The 16,630-nt window shown below is 44.5% G+C and overlaps 1 protein-coding gene across 1 annotated transcript; it reads left to right on the top strand.

The window, feature by feature from the left end:
- Positions 1-2,551: 2,551 nt before the first annotated feature.
- slc4a1b (solute carrier family 4 member 1b (Diego blood group)) lies at positions 2,552-15,868 on the top strand. The gene is made up of 16 exons (XM_072666750.1): positions 2,552-2,708; positions 2,939-3,074; positions 3,709-3,769; positions 4,917-4,959; positions 5,210-5,394; positions 6,386-6,596; positions 7,460-7,663; positions 7,916-8,064; positions 9,323-9,517; positions 10,465-10,707; positions 10,809-10,898; positions 12,557-12,723; positions 13,078-13,319; positions 13,471-13,640; positions 14,506-14,679; positions 15,788-15,868. The coding sequence occupies exons 1-16, from the start codon at positions 2,552-2,554 to the stop codon at positions 15,866-15,868; spliced, it is 2,508 nt and encodes an 835-aa protein (XP_072522851.1).
- Positions 15,869-16,630: the final 762 nt, after the last annotated feature.

Here is a 16,630-nt window from a genome sequence, read left to right as displayed (position 1 = left end):
AAGGCTCAGAGTGACTCCCAAGTTCGATTCCCAAGCCATGTTGCTTTGCCGTTAGGGGCCGGAGTCTGAGAGAGCACAGTTGGCCGTGCTCTCTCAAGTTTGTTAGATGGCACTCTCTCTCTCTGTTAGCTGTGGATACTCTGTGAGGTGGAGCTGGGGAGCTAAAGCTTGCATGCATGTCGGCTGCCTGGCAATGTCGTACTGCCGGCGGTTCGAACAGCAGTCCTTCTCCTCCTAGTGTCGGGAGCATTGCTAGTGCTTGGGGGATCTCTGAAGGATTGGGATTAATTGGCAAGACCCCTAACTCTATGTTCTCCTTCCTGTGTAACACAGTAGTTACAGCTGGAAGTCACCTTGAATATGAGAATGATCCATATCATAGTCATAAATGCAACCTGGACCCACCTCGGTATACAGTCCAACCTATTAAATGGAGACCTTGGATATTGATTAGCACTACTTCTATTTTCTGTTTGTCAGACTCCATTGGTTTCTTCATTGCTTAACTTTGACAGGAAAGGGCCTTTCGTCTGGCCGACAAAATGACCAACAACAAACCATTGCTTTGTGCGATGCTTACAGCCAGGGAACTTAGGGATGCATTAACGCCTGGCATTAGCAGCCTTTTTGGTGATTGACTCTTGGGAGTTTTTTTTTTACCTGGCTTTTCATGCAGATAGGTAAAATCCTGATGTGATCCAAAGCACACTGGGAGGTGGTTAGAGACGGATCTCTACTGGAATACCGGAAACCATAGACATGGAAGATGACACTAAGACTAGCATGAAGTTTGGGCATCAGTCTCTGGTGCTTCATCTGAGGAGCTCAGGTTAGAACCTGGGGGAAAAGATGACTTCTCTTTGGCTGTAAAATTCCAGCCTTAAAGCCATGGAATTGGTGTGTGTGCAACCAACTTGGCAAGATCAATTCGATCGTAGCCCACAACCACTGGGACACTGATTTCCATTCTTGACCTAGACCTCTGGATCTCCTTGGGTTCACATAAACCCTCGGCCAGCATCTGGAACTGTAGACATCTGTCTTGAATCGGGCCGTCTAATGAACAAGTCTTGGACTGGTGGACGCAAGGAGAACCCTACCCACCAGAATTTGGGTGTGAAGGAACCGCAGAGGTCTAGAGCCCAAACATTGACGGCAATCCAGGTCTTCTTGTCCGACACCAGTGCCTGATCTTACAGATGTTCTTTAGACTGAATGGGAGCAGATTCCCAAACTTCCCAGCCTTCCTAGGTGAGAGGAGGCTGTTCTAGGTGAAAGGGATGTCCAGACGTGTGATGGTCAGGTGCCCCCATGCTTTGGGCCATACAGTGTTTTACATCTGTGTTGATTGCATCCTTAAACTTAACCCCCCCCCCCCCCCCCCCACCCCACCATCACCCCTATCAAAGACTGAAACTTGACTATTTTGTCAACTGTGTTGCAGCTGCTCTGAACGGGAACACCAACGCCAGCACCACAGGAGACTGTCAGGTGAGTGGTGGCTTCAAAGAGAACACACACACACAAACCCACACACTCTTACACGGTCAGTGATCGTGTGGTTTTCACTTTAGCTTGGTGGCACGTGACTGTCCTGCTCCAGCTGTTTGCAGATATAACAGTCCCAAGTTATCGGTCATCAAGGAACAAAAACACACACACACACACAGACACACACACACACAGACACACACACACAGCGTCAGGTACAGGGGTAGACTGCCGGCGTCCTCTAAGACTATCAGTGAAATCAACTCTAATGTAGGTTTCATACTGGACATTAATGTTATTAGAACTTCATACTGGATATTAATGTTATTACAACTTCATACTGGATATTAATGTTATTAGAGCTTCATACGGGATATTAATGTTATTAGAGCTTCATACTGGATATTAATGTTATTAGAGCTTCATACTGGATATTAATGTTATTAGAGCTTCATACTGGATATTAGTGTTATTAAAACTTCATACTGGATGTGAATGTTGTTAGAGTTTCATACTGGATATGAATGTTATTAGAACTTCACACTGGATGTGAATGTTATTAGAACTCCATACTGGATGTGAATGTTATTAGAGCTTCATACTGGATATTAATGTTATTAGAGCTTCATACTGGATATTAGTGTTATTAAAACTTGATACTGGGTGTGAATGTTGTTAGAGTTTCATACTGGATATGAATGTTATTAAAACTTCATACTGGATATTAATGTTATTAGAACTTCATACTGGATGTAAATGTTACTAGAGCTTCATACTGGATATTAATGTTATTAGAACTTCATACTGGATATTAATGTTATTAGAACTTCATACTGGATGTGAATGTTATTACAACTTCATACTGGATGTGAATATCCAGTTAATATCCAGTATACTGGATATTAATATCCAGTTAATTAATGCTATTTTGTCAGGATTTTTTTAATGTGAAAACTCTTAGAATTATTTATTTATCTTGACCAATACTCAGTGATGATTCTACCTTTTGAGTGCATAACTTGTTTTTCCTGACCAGGCCTATGCAGGACTAAACGAGCTCATGAAGGACCAGAACCAGCAGGGCTACTGGCAGGAGACAGGGCGATGGGTGGGCTACGAAGAGAATTACGACCTGGAGGCCGGGCGCTGGGGGCCATCCCACATCTCCTACCTCACTTTCAAGAGCCTAGTGCAGCTTCGAAGGACCATGAACACTGGTGAGGTCATCACCAGAGGCCTATTAGTCCAGTTCGTAGACTGACCAGACAAGTTAGTCTGGTTCCCAGGATGGGAGAGGAATGTGAGCGGGACTGTAGTGGTCCTCACTCACTTCCAGTTCCTGCACTGAACGCCTCAGTTCCTGAGGAGCATTGCTCTTTCTTTCTTAACCTCCTTGTCCTCCTGAATTGCCATCTTGACCGTCCTTTCCCTTCCACCATGTTCTCAGGGGTGGTGATGTTGGACAGGGAGGAGCGCTCGCTCTCCGGCATCGCAGAGAAGATCGTGGAAGAGATGGTCAGTAAGAAGGAGATTCAGCCGGGTGACCGGGAAGGGGTGCTCCGAGCCCTAATGCACAACCGCAGGTAGTAACTCGAATTCTTTCATTAACCACCTCAGACTGGACAGGCTGGTTGACCAGCATAGCTCTTGACCAGGTTTTCATTTGAGATTGATGATTTAGCTAGCTAGTCAACCGGCTTTGACCATGCCTGACCATGCTCATTCACCAGGATAACCAACTTTACCCGGCTGGTCAACCAGTATGACAATGCTGGTTATCCTGATGGAACAGTGCGTCCATTAAATGCTAAGCTTGCTATCAACATTAACCAGCTGGCACCTGGATGACCATCGTTTCAACCACCATGACCATCAAAGACCAGCTTAGACCATCTGAAACCAGCAACCAGCAAAACATGATTGACATTTCAGACTTCTGTAGGTTTTGGCTTGGAGGCCTTGAATCAGCTGCATTTTGAAACTACACCAGTTTGGCAGGAAAATCATGAATCTGGCAACCCCACATGGGAAAGAACCGGCTAGTGAAATGCACACATTATGAAAACAGCGCAGGGTTTTGGTTGCCATAGTTGACCTTGCAGCTAAACATCCATTTTCCCCACAGTTTTCAGACTGTTATAGCAGTTTCACAATCTTGGCTAATCTCACGCTTGGGCTAGTATCTTCCCGCTGACCCTCGATCTTTTCTGTCCTCAGCCAGTCGGCGGAGAGCCAGGCTCTGACCCCACCGCTGGAATTGCAGACTGTGGCAGAGAAGGTATTAAAACTACGCAACACTACTGTGATTCAGTGTCTTCCCTCATGCTAGCCCATCGGATTCAGCCCATAAATGAGCTTATCTCAAAAACAATACCATATGCATTCATTTAAGCATTTATTAGAGCACAACACATTTACCTGTTGCTAATTCTAACTTTCTAATTCTGAATATTATAATTTTTACTGAAATATATATTTTTTTCATTTCAGTGCACAATTTTCTATTTGTCTTTAGTAAATCAAGGCCAAAAGTAACTAAAGCATGAAAATAAAATAAGCGTAGAAATAATTAAACATCCCAATAACTGTTCCGATGACATTTCCGAACAGTTTAGTTAAGCTAAATATGTCCCAGGTTAGCATTGTTAGCATTTTCTCAGATTAGCATTGTGAAGGCATTCCAGGAGAAGCTTCCTGCTTGGGACCCTGATCAAATGTAATGCAGTTATGTATTAACTTTATTTTTATGCTTAACACTTTTTATTAATAAAATGTGATCATCTTTGATCACGTTATCTCAATACGATCTTAATTTTGTAATAAAGCACGAAAGCGAAGCAAACAAAAGTCATGTCACTGAGTCTCTTAATTAATCATGGGTGTGTGTGTTTTTTGGGCGGAACGTGCAGTAATGAACCAATCAGCATGTCTCTCGTCGCCCCTTTTAAGAGCCAGGGGCGGTCTGACTGACCTTGGCGGATTTGCTATTTCAGTGGTGTAAAGCGTGGGGGGGGGGTGTACGAGCGTCAGGCTGCACGCGCATGTGTTGACAATTCACTGCCAAGATAGCAACGGACGTCTGACTGTTGACGAACGTCTGTCTAGGCTGTTTTCAGAATATGGAGCTCCTCCTGTGTTTTCCGCTGCAGAGATACGTAGCAATACGCCAGAAACTGACCTGAAGACTCCTTACATGACCTACATTTCAAGACCACCGCTCCCATCAGCGTAGATATATTCACAAGCAGCGTTGCTGATTAAACAACACAGATGTGAAAATAGACTGTTGGCGGGGTGGAACATAGCAACGAGCATCACAGGGTGCCTTGTGCAAGGTTTACGATTGGTGCTCCATTGCGATTTCAAACAACAGTACAAAATGCCTGCCAGGGAGCGATTCCTAATCTGCTGTTGTTGACTTTCAGAAAGGCGCAGCTGATCGAGTGGAGGCCTCCATGGTGCTTGTAGGTAAGTCTTACCATCTACCTCACTTAGCCACTGGTCAGTTTCGGGCCACGGGGCTGCTTGGTGGACTGTACTTAGCACAGCCAGCAGTGTTGTTGAGGTTTGGATAGCCAGGAGCAGTTCCATACTCCGGAACTGACCACTGATTGAAGCTCTAGAGGATGGCTAACACAAACTGTGCGACTACAGCTTAGCTACATTGGCTTATCAGCAAACGTGGAGAACCCTACCGGTGTGTATGTGCGTACGACAGGTGCACTGGACTTCCTGGAGAAGCCGACGGTGGCATTTGTGCGTCTGAAGGAGGCGGTGGTCCTCGAGTCTGCGCTGGAGGCCCCGGTCCCTGTTCGCTTCATCTTCGTGCTGGTGGGCCCCGCAAACAGCGACATGGACTACCATGAGAGCGGCCGTGCCATGGCCGCCCTGCTGGCGGATAAAGTAAGAAGGGGCTGGAGGGCAAAGGGGTGGCCTGATGTTTAGAGACAGTGGCTTAAATGAGTAACAGGTTTGAAAGCATAGTTTTTAGCGTAGAACTAGCGAACACACAAAATGTGGCTAGCATCTTGACTAGCATCCAAGCGTTAGTGCATGCTGGCACCAACGCTTACACTTTCACTTTCAGGTCCAAATGGAGTCGAGACTCAGTTACTGATGAATCTTAGTAGAGTCCCGAGTCATTTAAGAGTGAATTCAAGTGGAGTCACAAGTCAGTTAAAGTGAGGTCCAAATGGAGTTGCAAGTCAGTTAATGGAGAATCTTAGTTGAGTCACGAGTCAATTAAGTGATGGATCAGCTCATAAAATACCTGAACACAGGTGTGAAGTTAGTAGAGTGATGAGTCAGTTAAGAGTGAATCCAAGTGAATCCAATGGCAAATCTTAGCTGAGTCACAAGGCAATTCAGAGTGAATCCGAGTGGAGTCACAAGTCAGTTTAAGAGGCAGGGTTTAAAGGTAGTCGCGAGTCAGTTAATGGCAAATCTTAGTTGAGTCACAAGTCAATTCAGAGTGAATCCAAATTGAGTTGTGAGTTGGTTATTGGCGAATTTGAGGTGAGTCACAAGTCAGTTAAAGTGAGGTCCAAATGGAGTTGCGAGTCAGTTAATGGCGAATCTTAGTTGATTCACGAGTCAATTAAGTGATGAATCAGCTCATAAAATACCTGAAGACAGGGGTGAAGTTAGAACTTGGAAGGTGGTGGAAGTCCTAAGACCACTAAAATTAGCATCCTTCGTAAGCATAAAATGCATGAGTTTGACCTGCCTGTAGAAATTGTTATTTTGTAAAAATATATTTTGGGTTTTCCAGAAAATACTGGACTAATTCCAGCAGCTCAGCAATTCATAACGCCTGCCATCTTGGAATTTTCATAGTACTTTTCCAGCTGTCACTGTTAACAGAAGCTTTACCACAGTATTCCCACTCACTCAGGTCTTCAACCAGGCGGCCTTTCAGGCTCAGAATGACCGGGAGCTGACCGAAGCCATGGTCGACTTCATGGACTGCAGCATTGTAATCCCACCCACTGAGATCCAGAACGAGACCATGCTCGCCCCAATCATCGGCTTCCAGAAGAAGCTCCTGCAGGATAGGCTCCGCCCCTCTGACCCTCAGCTCCGCCTCGACCTCAAGCCACGCAAACGTAAGCACTAGGGCTGTTCGGAATTGGAGTCAAGTAAAAAGGCAGTAAAGAGGGCAAATCCAAATGGGGTCGTAGTAACGGGTGAGTCTGGTTCATGTTGCGAGTCTTAGTAGAGTTACGAGTCAATTAAGGGTAAATTCAAGTGGAGTCAGTTAGAAGAGGGGTCCAAATTGAGTTCTGAGTTCACCTTTTATCTAAGGTGAGTCACAAGTCAGTTAAAGGGGGAGGGTTTAACGTGAGTCAAAAGTCAATTAATGGCAAATCTTAGTTGATTTACAAGTGAATTAAGAGTGAATCCAAGTGGAGTCACAAGTCAGTTAAAGGGGCAGGGTTTAAAGGTGGTCACATGAGTCACAGGCAAATCTTAGTTGAGTCACAAGTCAATTAAGAGTGCATCCAAGTGGAGTCACAAGTCAGTTAATGGCAAATCTTAGTTGAGTCGCAAGTCAGTTAAAGAGGCAGGGTTTAAAGGTAGGTGCGAGTCAGTTAATGGCAAATCTTAGTTGAGTCACAAGTCAATTAAGAGTGAATCCAGATTGAGTTGTGAGTTGATTATGGCGAATCTGAGGTGAGTCACGAGTCAGTTAAAGTGGGGTCCAAATGGATTTGCGAGTCAGTTAATGGCGAATCTAAGCAGAGTCACGAGTGAATCCAAATGAAGTCGCAGGTCAGTTAATGGCAAATCTTAGTTGAGTCACGAGTCAATTAAAAGAGAATCCATGTGGAGTTACGAGTCCATCATAAATCAGTTGAAGGGCTAGCCTGAATTTAGCTGCCAGTTAGTAGTAAGTCAGTTAAGCGTGAGTCCAGGTTGTGACACAATTAAGTAAAGGCCCTACGCCCGATCATCTCTCCCTCTGCAGCCTCCATCGCCAGACCTCCTCCACCCGAGGATCCGCTGGTTCGTACGGGCGTTCCGTTCGGAGGCATGGTCAGGGACTTCAAAAGACGCTACCAGCACTACGCCAGTGACATCACCGACGCCCTGAACGCGCAAGTCCTTGCTGCCGTCATCTTCATCTACTTTGCCGCCCTTTCTCCTGCTATCACTTTCGGAGGCCTGCTGGGTGAGTGGATTAGAGCCTGGCTGTAATCTGGCTTGGGAGAATTGACTTACACTGGAGGCTGAACTCTACCTAATCCTAGTGATTTTTTTGATGCGTGCTGGGAGCTTCTTGACCAATCACAGTTCTAGATGAGCTTCTCTGACTGCTGATGATGTATCTTGGAAATGGGAGTGTTATGCTATGCTAGGCTACGCTAGCGGTCAGTCTTCCTTCATTCTGCTCGTTTCTGCTTGTTCCCTCCCGCTCCTGCAGCCGATAAGGTGGACAATATGATAGGCGTGTCTGAGCTGATGCTGTCCACAGCGGTGCTGGGGGTCATCTTCTGCCTGGTGGCCGCCCAGCCGGTCCTCGTCATTGGCTTCTCAGGACCCCTGCTGGTGTTTGAGGAGGCCTTCTATGGGGTAAGATGCAACCCCACACATCTGGATACAGTGAAACTTGAAATGTCACCACCAGTTAACAACAGGAGATGATAGGCTAACGCTGCTAATGTGAGTCGCGAGTCAGTAAAGAGTGAAGCCAAGTGGAGTCACAAGTCAATTAATGGCGAATCTTACTTGATTCACGAGTCAATAAAGACTGAATCCAAGTGGAGTTACAAGTCAGTTAAAGGCGGAGGGTTTAAAGTGAGTCGCGAGTCAGTTAATGGCAAATATTATTTGATTCATGAGTCAATTAAGAGTGAATCCAAGTGGAGTCAAACGTCAATTAATGGCAAATCTTACTTGATTCACGAGTCAATAAAGACTGAATCCAAATGGAGTTACAAGTCAGTTAAAGGCGGAGGGTTTAAAGTGAGTCGCGAGTCAGTTAATGGCAAATATTATTTGATTCACGAGTCAATTAAGAGTGAATCCAAGTGGAGTCAAAAGTCAGTTAAAGGGGGGAGGGTCTAAAGGTAGTCGCGAGTCAGTTAATGGCAAATCTTAGTTGAGTCACAAGTCAATTAAGAGTGAATCCAAGTGGAGTTGCCAGTTGGTTAACAGCGAATCTGAGGTGAGTCACGAGTCAGTTAAAGTGGGGTCCAGATGGGTTTGCGAGTCAGTAAATGGCAGCTTCTGTGGTAAGATTAAAAACTGAATATGGGATAAAGCTCAGAAGATCACATTTTCAGTGGTTTTAAAAAATAAATAAAAAGATTGTTAGAGGCAGTCCGTTAGAGGCAGATTGTTGTTAGACAGTCCGATGAAAAATCAGGTAAACATGATTAATCACCGGCCCCAGATGCTGTCGATGAGCCGAGGCGCATTCGCTATCTGACATGAGCTTCTTTAGTAAACAACAGGAGATGCTAGGCTAACGTTGCTAACATACACTGGAATTGGACTGTCACCGATTTCACCTCTGTAATCATACGCTCAAAATCATTCATGTTGTTGCTGCTTTACTTTTGATTGGGGTGTGTTTTTCAGAGATGAGATTGGTGACAGTCTAATTCCAGTGTATGTTAGCAACGTTAGCCTAGCATCTCTCGCTCGCAATGAAAAGAAGCTCACGTGGCATCCCGGGCGAGTCTTGGCCGATTGGGTGTATCTGGGCTCAGAGATCAAGCATGTTGATCTGATCCTTGAGTGTTAAACACAGTGTACCTCATGGTGTGTGTGTGTGTGTGTGTGTGTGTGTGTGTTTGTGTGTGTTTCCTGTAACATCACTCGGCAGTTCTGTAAGTCCCAGGAAATTGAGTACATCGTGGGGAGAGTGTGGGTGGGCATGTGGCTCATCATCATCGTGGTGCTGATTGTGGCGATGGAGGGCAGCTTCCTGGTGCGCTACATCTCCCGCTTCACTCAGGAGATCTTCTCCATCCTCATCTCCCTCATCTTCATCTATGAGACCTTCGCCAAACTCAGCAGGGTACAGAGCCCACAGCCACTCACAACCATACGAATACGGCGGCATGCAAAAGTTTGGGCACCACTGTGACTAGACCTTATACTTAGGTTATAGGCCTTAGTTAGCTTGCCTGGTCATCGTTAGCACAATCAGCAGCCATGGGCTCCTCTAAGCAGCTGCCTAGTACTCTAACCATTACCATAACTGATGCCCACAAAGCAGGAGAAGACTGTAGGAAGATGTTTCCTCAGTTTCTAACGTAATAAAGCCCCAATGGAGCAGAACCAGTACCTGCAAGGCTGAAGTAGCTAATTGACGCTAACGCTAATGCTAAATTACTGAAGCCGCAATTCATCCATCAGCATTGCGTAACCTGCATCCATTACCCACACTCGTCTCAAACCATGCCAAGGAGGCGTTAGCACAATGCTAACCGATAGCTAACCGATAGCTATTTCTGTAATCAGACGTTCTGGACCGATTGATTTAGACTAAAAATCTTAAAATTACTGTTTTATAGTGTTTAATAATCCAGTCTGACTCTCCTCCCTGAATGGGAGTACTGGTTTAGAGAAAGGTGCGGTTCTCCCGCTGGTAAAACAGAGCATTTCAGTGATGGTTTTATAAAGGGTCAGATATTATGGTTTGTTTTCAGATTCCACTGTAAAATAGCTCCACGCTGCAGAACCTCAACTCCTTTATTTACCTTCTGAGAACGTCTGCTATAATGTCCGTTAATGGAGCCTTGTGGACAGCAGGTGGCGCTGTCCACTAGATCGGATCAGGACTTCCCTTTACTGTTCTTTTTAGCCCAGATGTCACGTGAGCATGTCCGGCTAATATCAGAAAGCAGCTAAAGGATAGCATTACAAATGAACTAGCGCAGTTAGCAACATTACTTGTTAGCATTGTAGCGTAAACAAAGCTAAACCGCTAAGCTAAGAGTTTCTTTCTGTGGCTTTAAATAGATTTTCAAGACCCATCCTCTCGTCCTCAACTATGATCACCTGAACAGTACGGTGGATGATCCGTGGCACCCGGTCGTCAAAACCATTGTGGATAATTCAACAGGTAACGTGACCACTAGGACCGTCTTCCTCCAACGCGCCTACCCCAACACTGCCCTGCTCTCCATGTGCCTGATGTTCGGCTGCTTCTCCATCGCTTACTTCCTACGCATCTTCAAGAACGGCTACTTCCTGCCCGGCAAGGTTAGCATGCATGTGCTAATGTACCTTTTTGTAGATTGTACCCGTTTTGGATGTATGAGATGTCCGGAGCGTTGATCTGTACTGACCGATTTTTCTCTCAGCTCCGTCGCTTGATGGGTGACTTCGGTGTCCCCATCGCTATTTTCCTCATGGTGGCGGTGGACATCAGCCTTGAGGACACCTACACCCAGGTACGAGTCTCTGAAATGGTATAAAAGAGCTTCATACTGGATATTAATGTTTTTAGAGCTTCATACTGGATATTAATGTTTTTAGAGCTTCATACTGGATATTAATGTTATTAGAGCTTCATACTGGATATTAATGTTATTAGAGCTTCATACTAGATAATAATGTTATTAGAGCTTCATACTGGATATTAATGTTATTAGAGCTTCATACTAGATAATAATGTTATTAGAGCTTCATACCGGATATTAATGTTTTTAGAGCTTCATACCGGATATTAATGTTATTAGAGCTTCATACTGAATATTAATGCTATTAGAGCTTCATACTGGATATTAATGCTATTAGAGCTTCATACTGGATATTAATGTTATTAGAGCTTCATACCGGATATTAATATTATTAGAGCTTCATACTGGATATTAATGCTATTAGAGCTTCATACTGGATATTAATGTTATTAGAGCTTCATACTAGATAATAATGTTATTAGAGCTTCATACCGGATATTAATGTTATTAGAGCTTCATACTGGATATTAATGTTATTAGAGCTTCATACTGGATATTAATGTTATTAGAGCTTCATACTAGATAATAATGTTATTAGAGCTTCATAACGGATATTAATGTTATTAGAGCTTCATACTGAATATTAATGCTATTAGAGCTTCATTCAGGATATTAATGTTATTAGAGCTTCATACTGGATATTAATGTTATTAGAGCTTCATACTAGATAATAATGTTATTAGAGCTTCATACCGGATATTAATGTTATTAGAGCTTCATACTGAATATTAATGCTATTAGAGCTTCATACTGGATATTAATGCTATTAGAGCTTCATACTGGATATTAATGTTATTAGAGCTTCATACTGGATATTAATGCTATTAGAGCTTCATACTGGATATTAATGCTATTAGAGCTTCATACTGGATATTAATGTTATTAGAGCTTCATACTAGATAATAATGTTATTAGAGCTTCATACCGGATATTAATGTTATTAGAGCTTCATACTGAATATTAATGCTATTAGAGCTTCATACTGGATATTAATGTTATTAGAGCTTCATACTAGATAATAATGTTATTAGAGCTTCATACCGGATATTAATGTTATTAGAGCTTCATACTGAATATTAATGCTATTAGAGCTTAATTCAGGATTTTAATGTTATTAGAGCTTCATTCTGGATATTAATGTTATTAGAGCTTCATACTAGATAATAATGTTATTAGAACTTCATAACGGATATTAATGTTATTAGAGCTTCATACTGGATATTAATGTTATTAGAACTTTATACTGGATATTAATGTTATTAGAACTTTATACTGGATATTAATGTTATTAGAACTTCATACTGGATATTAATGTTATTAGAGCTTCATACTGGATATAAATGTTATTAGAACTTCATACTGGATATTAGTGTAATTTCAGACTCTGGAATGAAACTGTAGGTAAAGAAAGGTTAAAAACCTTCCCGCTAAGTTTAGGTATCTATTACATGGGTAAACAGAGACTTGTAGCACAGCAGCTGTATTGATAAACGTCCCCCTCAGCTACACAGCAGTGTTTTACACGTTGAGACATCTGCCGGGACCTGTAGTGCTTTGACCTCTGCTGACCTTTGTGGCCTATGTTGTAGAAACTGGTGGTGCCCAAGGGCCTGCAGGTGTCCAACCCTGCGATACGGGGGTGGCTCATCAACCCCATGGGTGAACACAAGCCCTTCCCTGTCTGGATGATGTTCGCCTGTGTCGTGCCTGCCATACTGGTCTTTATCCTCATCTTCCTCGAATCGCAAATCACCACGTGAGTGACACTGTGTTTTTTCAGGGTGTGGAGTTTTCTGCTTTAGCAGCACTAAATATTTGGGGTTTCTGGTTTCTTAGCAGCACTGAAACTCTGAAGAGCTTCATAATGTAATTCTGAAATTAAAAATCTGTTCAAATTGTGTGTTTTAATGCGAGCTAACATGCTAACCCTGAATTAACCTGTCCTGTAGTATCTGGCACTGCTAAGACTTTAAGTCCTGTAAGCTTGCTAATGGCTACCCGACCCGCATTACCCCGCTCAGTGCTCATTAGCATTTTGCAACATGCTAACTCATGCTAACTGGTCACAGATTGATTTTATCCTCTAACTTTCTGCTAACTGTCCCCATAGGCTGATCGTTAGCAAGCCAGAGAGGAAGATGGCGAAGGGGTCTGGCTTCCATTTGGACCTCCTCATTCTGGTCAGTTTGGGGGGATGCGCTGCGCTGTTCGGGATGCCCTGGCTCAGCGCGGCTACGGTCCGGTCGGTAACACACGCCAATGCCCTGACCGTGATGAGCAAGGGGCCCAAGCCTGAGATCGAGAAAGTTCTGGAGCAGAGGGTCAGCGGGGTGTTGGTCGCCCTGCTTGTAGGTAAGCCTGCCTAGTGGGTTTGCGCTAATTCTGGAAGCCGGCTAAATGTTGCTAACAAGAAATGGTGGAGCTTATGGCCACCATTTTAGCCCTCGGTTGATTGAATACAGGTTGATTTATGGCCGAAACAACTCTTCTGAACTCTTCACAGGCCTCTCCATCCTGATGGAGCCCATCCTGAAGATGATTCCCATGGCGGCTCTGTTCGGAATCTTCCTCTACATGGGGATCACGTCTCTCAGCGGGATTCAGCTGTGGGATCGCATTCTGCTCCTCCTTGTCCCCAAAAAATACCATCCCAGCGAACCTTACGCTACAAAAGTACGTTTCTACCAGCTGTCTGCAGCAACAACCGATGCTAACCGTATTCCCATGAACTAGCCTTCTTTATAGCATTATAGTAGGGGGACCAGATGTCCTCCTTTTTCTGGACATGTCCTCTTTTGGGGTTTTAAAACATGATGATTTGGCCTTCCAAGCTATTAGGGTTATGTCCTGGTCTTACACATACAGACATTGCTACGGTCCTACTTAAGTAGGCCTACTCAAAGCCCCCAGCCACAACACCCTAACCACAGTGGACGCCCGCGTGTCCCCAGTGTCCTCATTTTTTAAAATCAAAATATGGTTATGTAGAGGACGAGAGTGCTCCACCCCTGGCTAGACTGGTCATCGCTGAGGATGTGCTGTCTTGCGGCTTGTACTAAGCTAGGTAGTTCGTCTTAGACACTCGTCTTAGACACCCAGTTTTGATAGCAGTTAGCTAGCTAGCTAACTTACTTGTACATAAAGAATACGGCTGCCAGGGCGAGTTTGGTTTAAGCCAGCCCTTCTGGACAATGTATGGTAAAGGTTAAACAGCTAAAGGTCATTTTCCATAGCATGTTCACGCTCTTTTTACGTAGCACTATCAGATGCTTACGAATAAAATATAGGCTACCCTGAGAGGCTAAGCGTGAACGGTAACTAATGACGTAGCCTAGGTCAGAGGACACTGAGGGACTACCCTGGCTGGGGGGGACCGTTAGTTAGTTAGTTTATTTGTATTATTTTGATTTGTTATAATAATGGATGAAATCTGGCCTTTACGGCAGCCCGAAGACCAGTGTACGCCGGTCCAGCAGGCGAGTGCCTTGTTTTCATTCTCTGACTTTGGTCTCTGTATGGTCTCTGGCTCCCCCTGCAGGTGAAGACGAGCAGGATGCACTTGTTCACAGCCATCCAGCTGGTGTGCCTAGCTGTCCTGTGGATTGTGAAGTCCAGCCCCTTCTCCCTGGCCCTGCCCTTCATCCTCATCCTCACCATCCCTCTGCGCATGTTCATGACCGGCCGCGTCTTCACCGAATTCGAGATGAAATGCGTAAGAAAGCTGGAAACATATTTCGGGGCCTCTTAGCGACAGCCTGACCCACCTCCACGCAACCCCGCCACCACGGCACAGGCATAATTTGTTTGTACGCATGAATAGAAAGAAACAATTCTTATACCTTTAGCACGGATGGGCGGGGCTAAACTGCTGTAGGCAGTGTTGTGACATCACAAAAACATCGATTTCGGCTTAGATTCCATATTTTTAGACTTTTAGACTTTATTAGTCAATTTCAGTCAGCCCGCCGTACTGACTGGACGTACGCACTAAGGGTCCGAATGGAGTTTTTTGACGCGTAACGATAGTGGTGACCCCTTGTGGTGCTATGTAGAACCATCTGCAACAGGTTGTCCACCGACCCAGAGAACCCTGTAGCCAGGCAAACACCCATTTAACATCCAGTGGGTTCTTTGAGTTGTTGTTTTATACAGAACCCAAACCCACATGGTCACCAAAGAGGGAAGTGGTGGCTCAGTAGTTAGGAGTGCTGGGTAGTTGATCACAGGGTTGTGGGTTTGATACCCAGGTCACAGTGGTTAGAGCACTGGGTTCGGTACCATACCCAGGTCTCAGCAGTTAAGAGTACTGAGTTATTGATCATAGAGTTATGGGTTTGGTACCATACTTAGGTCACAGTGGGAAGAGCTGTTTCTGGGGTGTTGATCACAAGGTTGTGAGTTTGATACCATACCTAGGTCACAGTTATTAGAGCACTGGGTTATTTATCACAAGGTTGTGGGTTTGATTCCATACTCAGGTCACAGTGGTTAGAAAACTTGGATGTTGACCACAGGGTTGTGGTGTTTGATACCATACCTAGGTCACAGTTTGGGTTTGAGACCATACCTATGTCTCAGTGGTAAGAGCACTGAGTTATTGATCATAGGGTTGTGGGTTTGATACCATACCTAGGTCTCAGGGGTAAAAGCACTGGGTTATTGATTATAGGGTTGTGGGTTTGATACCATACCCAGGTCTCAGTGGTTAGAGCACTGGGTTATTGATTTCCAAGTTAGGATTAATAACTGAACAATAAATCTAGGGTTGGATGGTGTACGTCTAATTCATCTTGTTTTTGCCCCCTGCTCTGTTCACACAGCTGGACGCGGACGACGCTAAAGTGACGTTTGAGGAGGAACCCGGAGTGGACATGTACTCAGAGACTCGGATGCCATCGTAGACCCGTTAAGTCATCGTGCCGAAGTCTTCCATCCTGCATTGATGCTTTTGATATTGATATTGTTGGTCGATACATGATATTTATTTGAGGAAATGTGCTCTGACATCACTCTGCTGTCATGTCGCCACCTGCCTTCCATTCCGTATCTCCTGTGAGGTGCAATTGCTTGCTAAATGATATTTGCGTAGATATATTCTGAATTGGGAGGCTAACGCCTCCTACTCACTCTACATCACTCTTCAGTGATGATTATCTTGTGAGTTTGCGTACACTGTATGTCCAAATGTGGGCAACACCCACCACCAGTTCTGTGGTTCGATTCCACGGTTGGTGCAAGGACACCAAGCTACACCGATAAGAGTCCTTGGGCAAGGCTTCTATCCCTGCCATACTCTCCTGCCTGTGTAAGAGTGTTGGCCAAATGCCAGAACGCCCGTAAAAGAGCCGAAGGATGCTGGCCCAAAGTAGTGTATTAGTGTTGTAAAGTCTTTTGTCAGTTCTGACAGTTAATCTTGCCATTGAGTGTTAATCTGTGTGTATATATGTGCCATATAGCCTTAAAATCGCTCACTTGTGTGACGTACGACGGAGCTGAACGCACCTGCGTTCAGTCCGAAACAATCAGGAGATCAATTCCTTTCAAATAAAGCCTTATTTTACCAGGACTGCTGCTTTTTCACTCATCTGTTTGTAGCTCCGCCTAGTGCTAGCAACACTCCAGACACTAGGAGTGGCTCAGCGGTCTGCTGTGCAACCGCTATG

The sequence above is a fragment of the Salminus brasiliensis genome, chromosome 22, assembly GCF_030463535.1.
Source record: "Salminus brasiliensis chromosome 22, fSalBra1.hap2, whole genome shotgun sequence".
Taxonomy (NCBI): Eukaryota; Metazoa; Chordata; class Actinopteri; order Characiformes; family Bryconidae; genus Salminus; species Salminus brasiliensis.
The sequence above is the reverse complement of the archived record's forward strand: the minus strand, read 5'-3'. Positions and strand labels throughout refer to the sequence as shown.

Bases quoted from the DNA above. Each gene is read 5' to 3' on its own strand.
- slc4a1b (XM_072666750.1), top strand. From the start codon at position 2,552: ATGAAGGACCAGAACCAGCAGGGCTACTGGCAGGAGACAGGGCGATGG. The intron at 6,597-7,459 runs GTAAGCACTAGG...CTCCCTCTGCAG, and splicing joins CGACCTCAAGCCACGCAAAC to CCTCCATCGCCAGACCTCCT. The intron at 10,708-10,808 runs GTTAGCATGCAT...TTTTTCTCTCAG, and splicing joins GCTACTTCCTGCCCGGCAAG to CTCCGTCGCTTGATGGGTGA.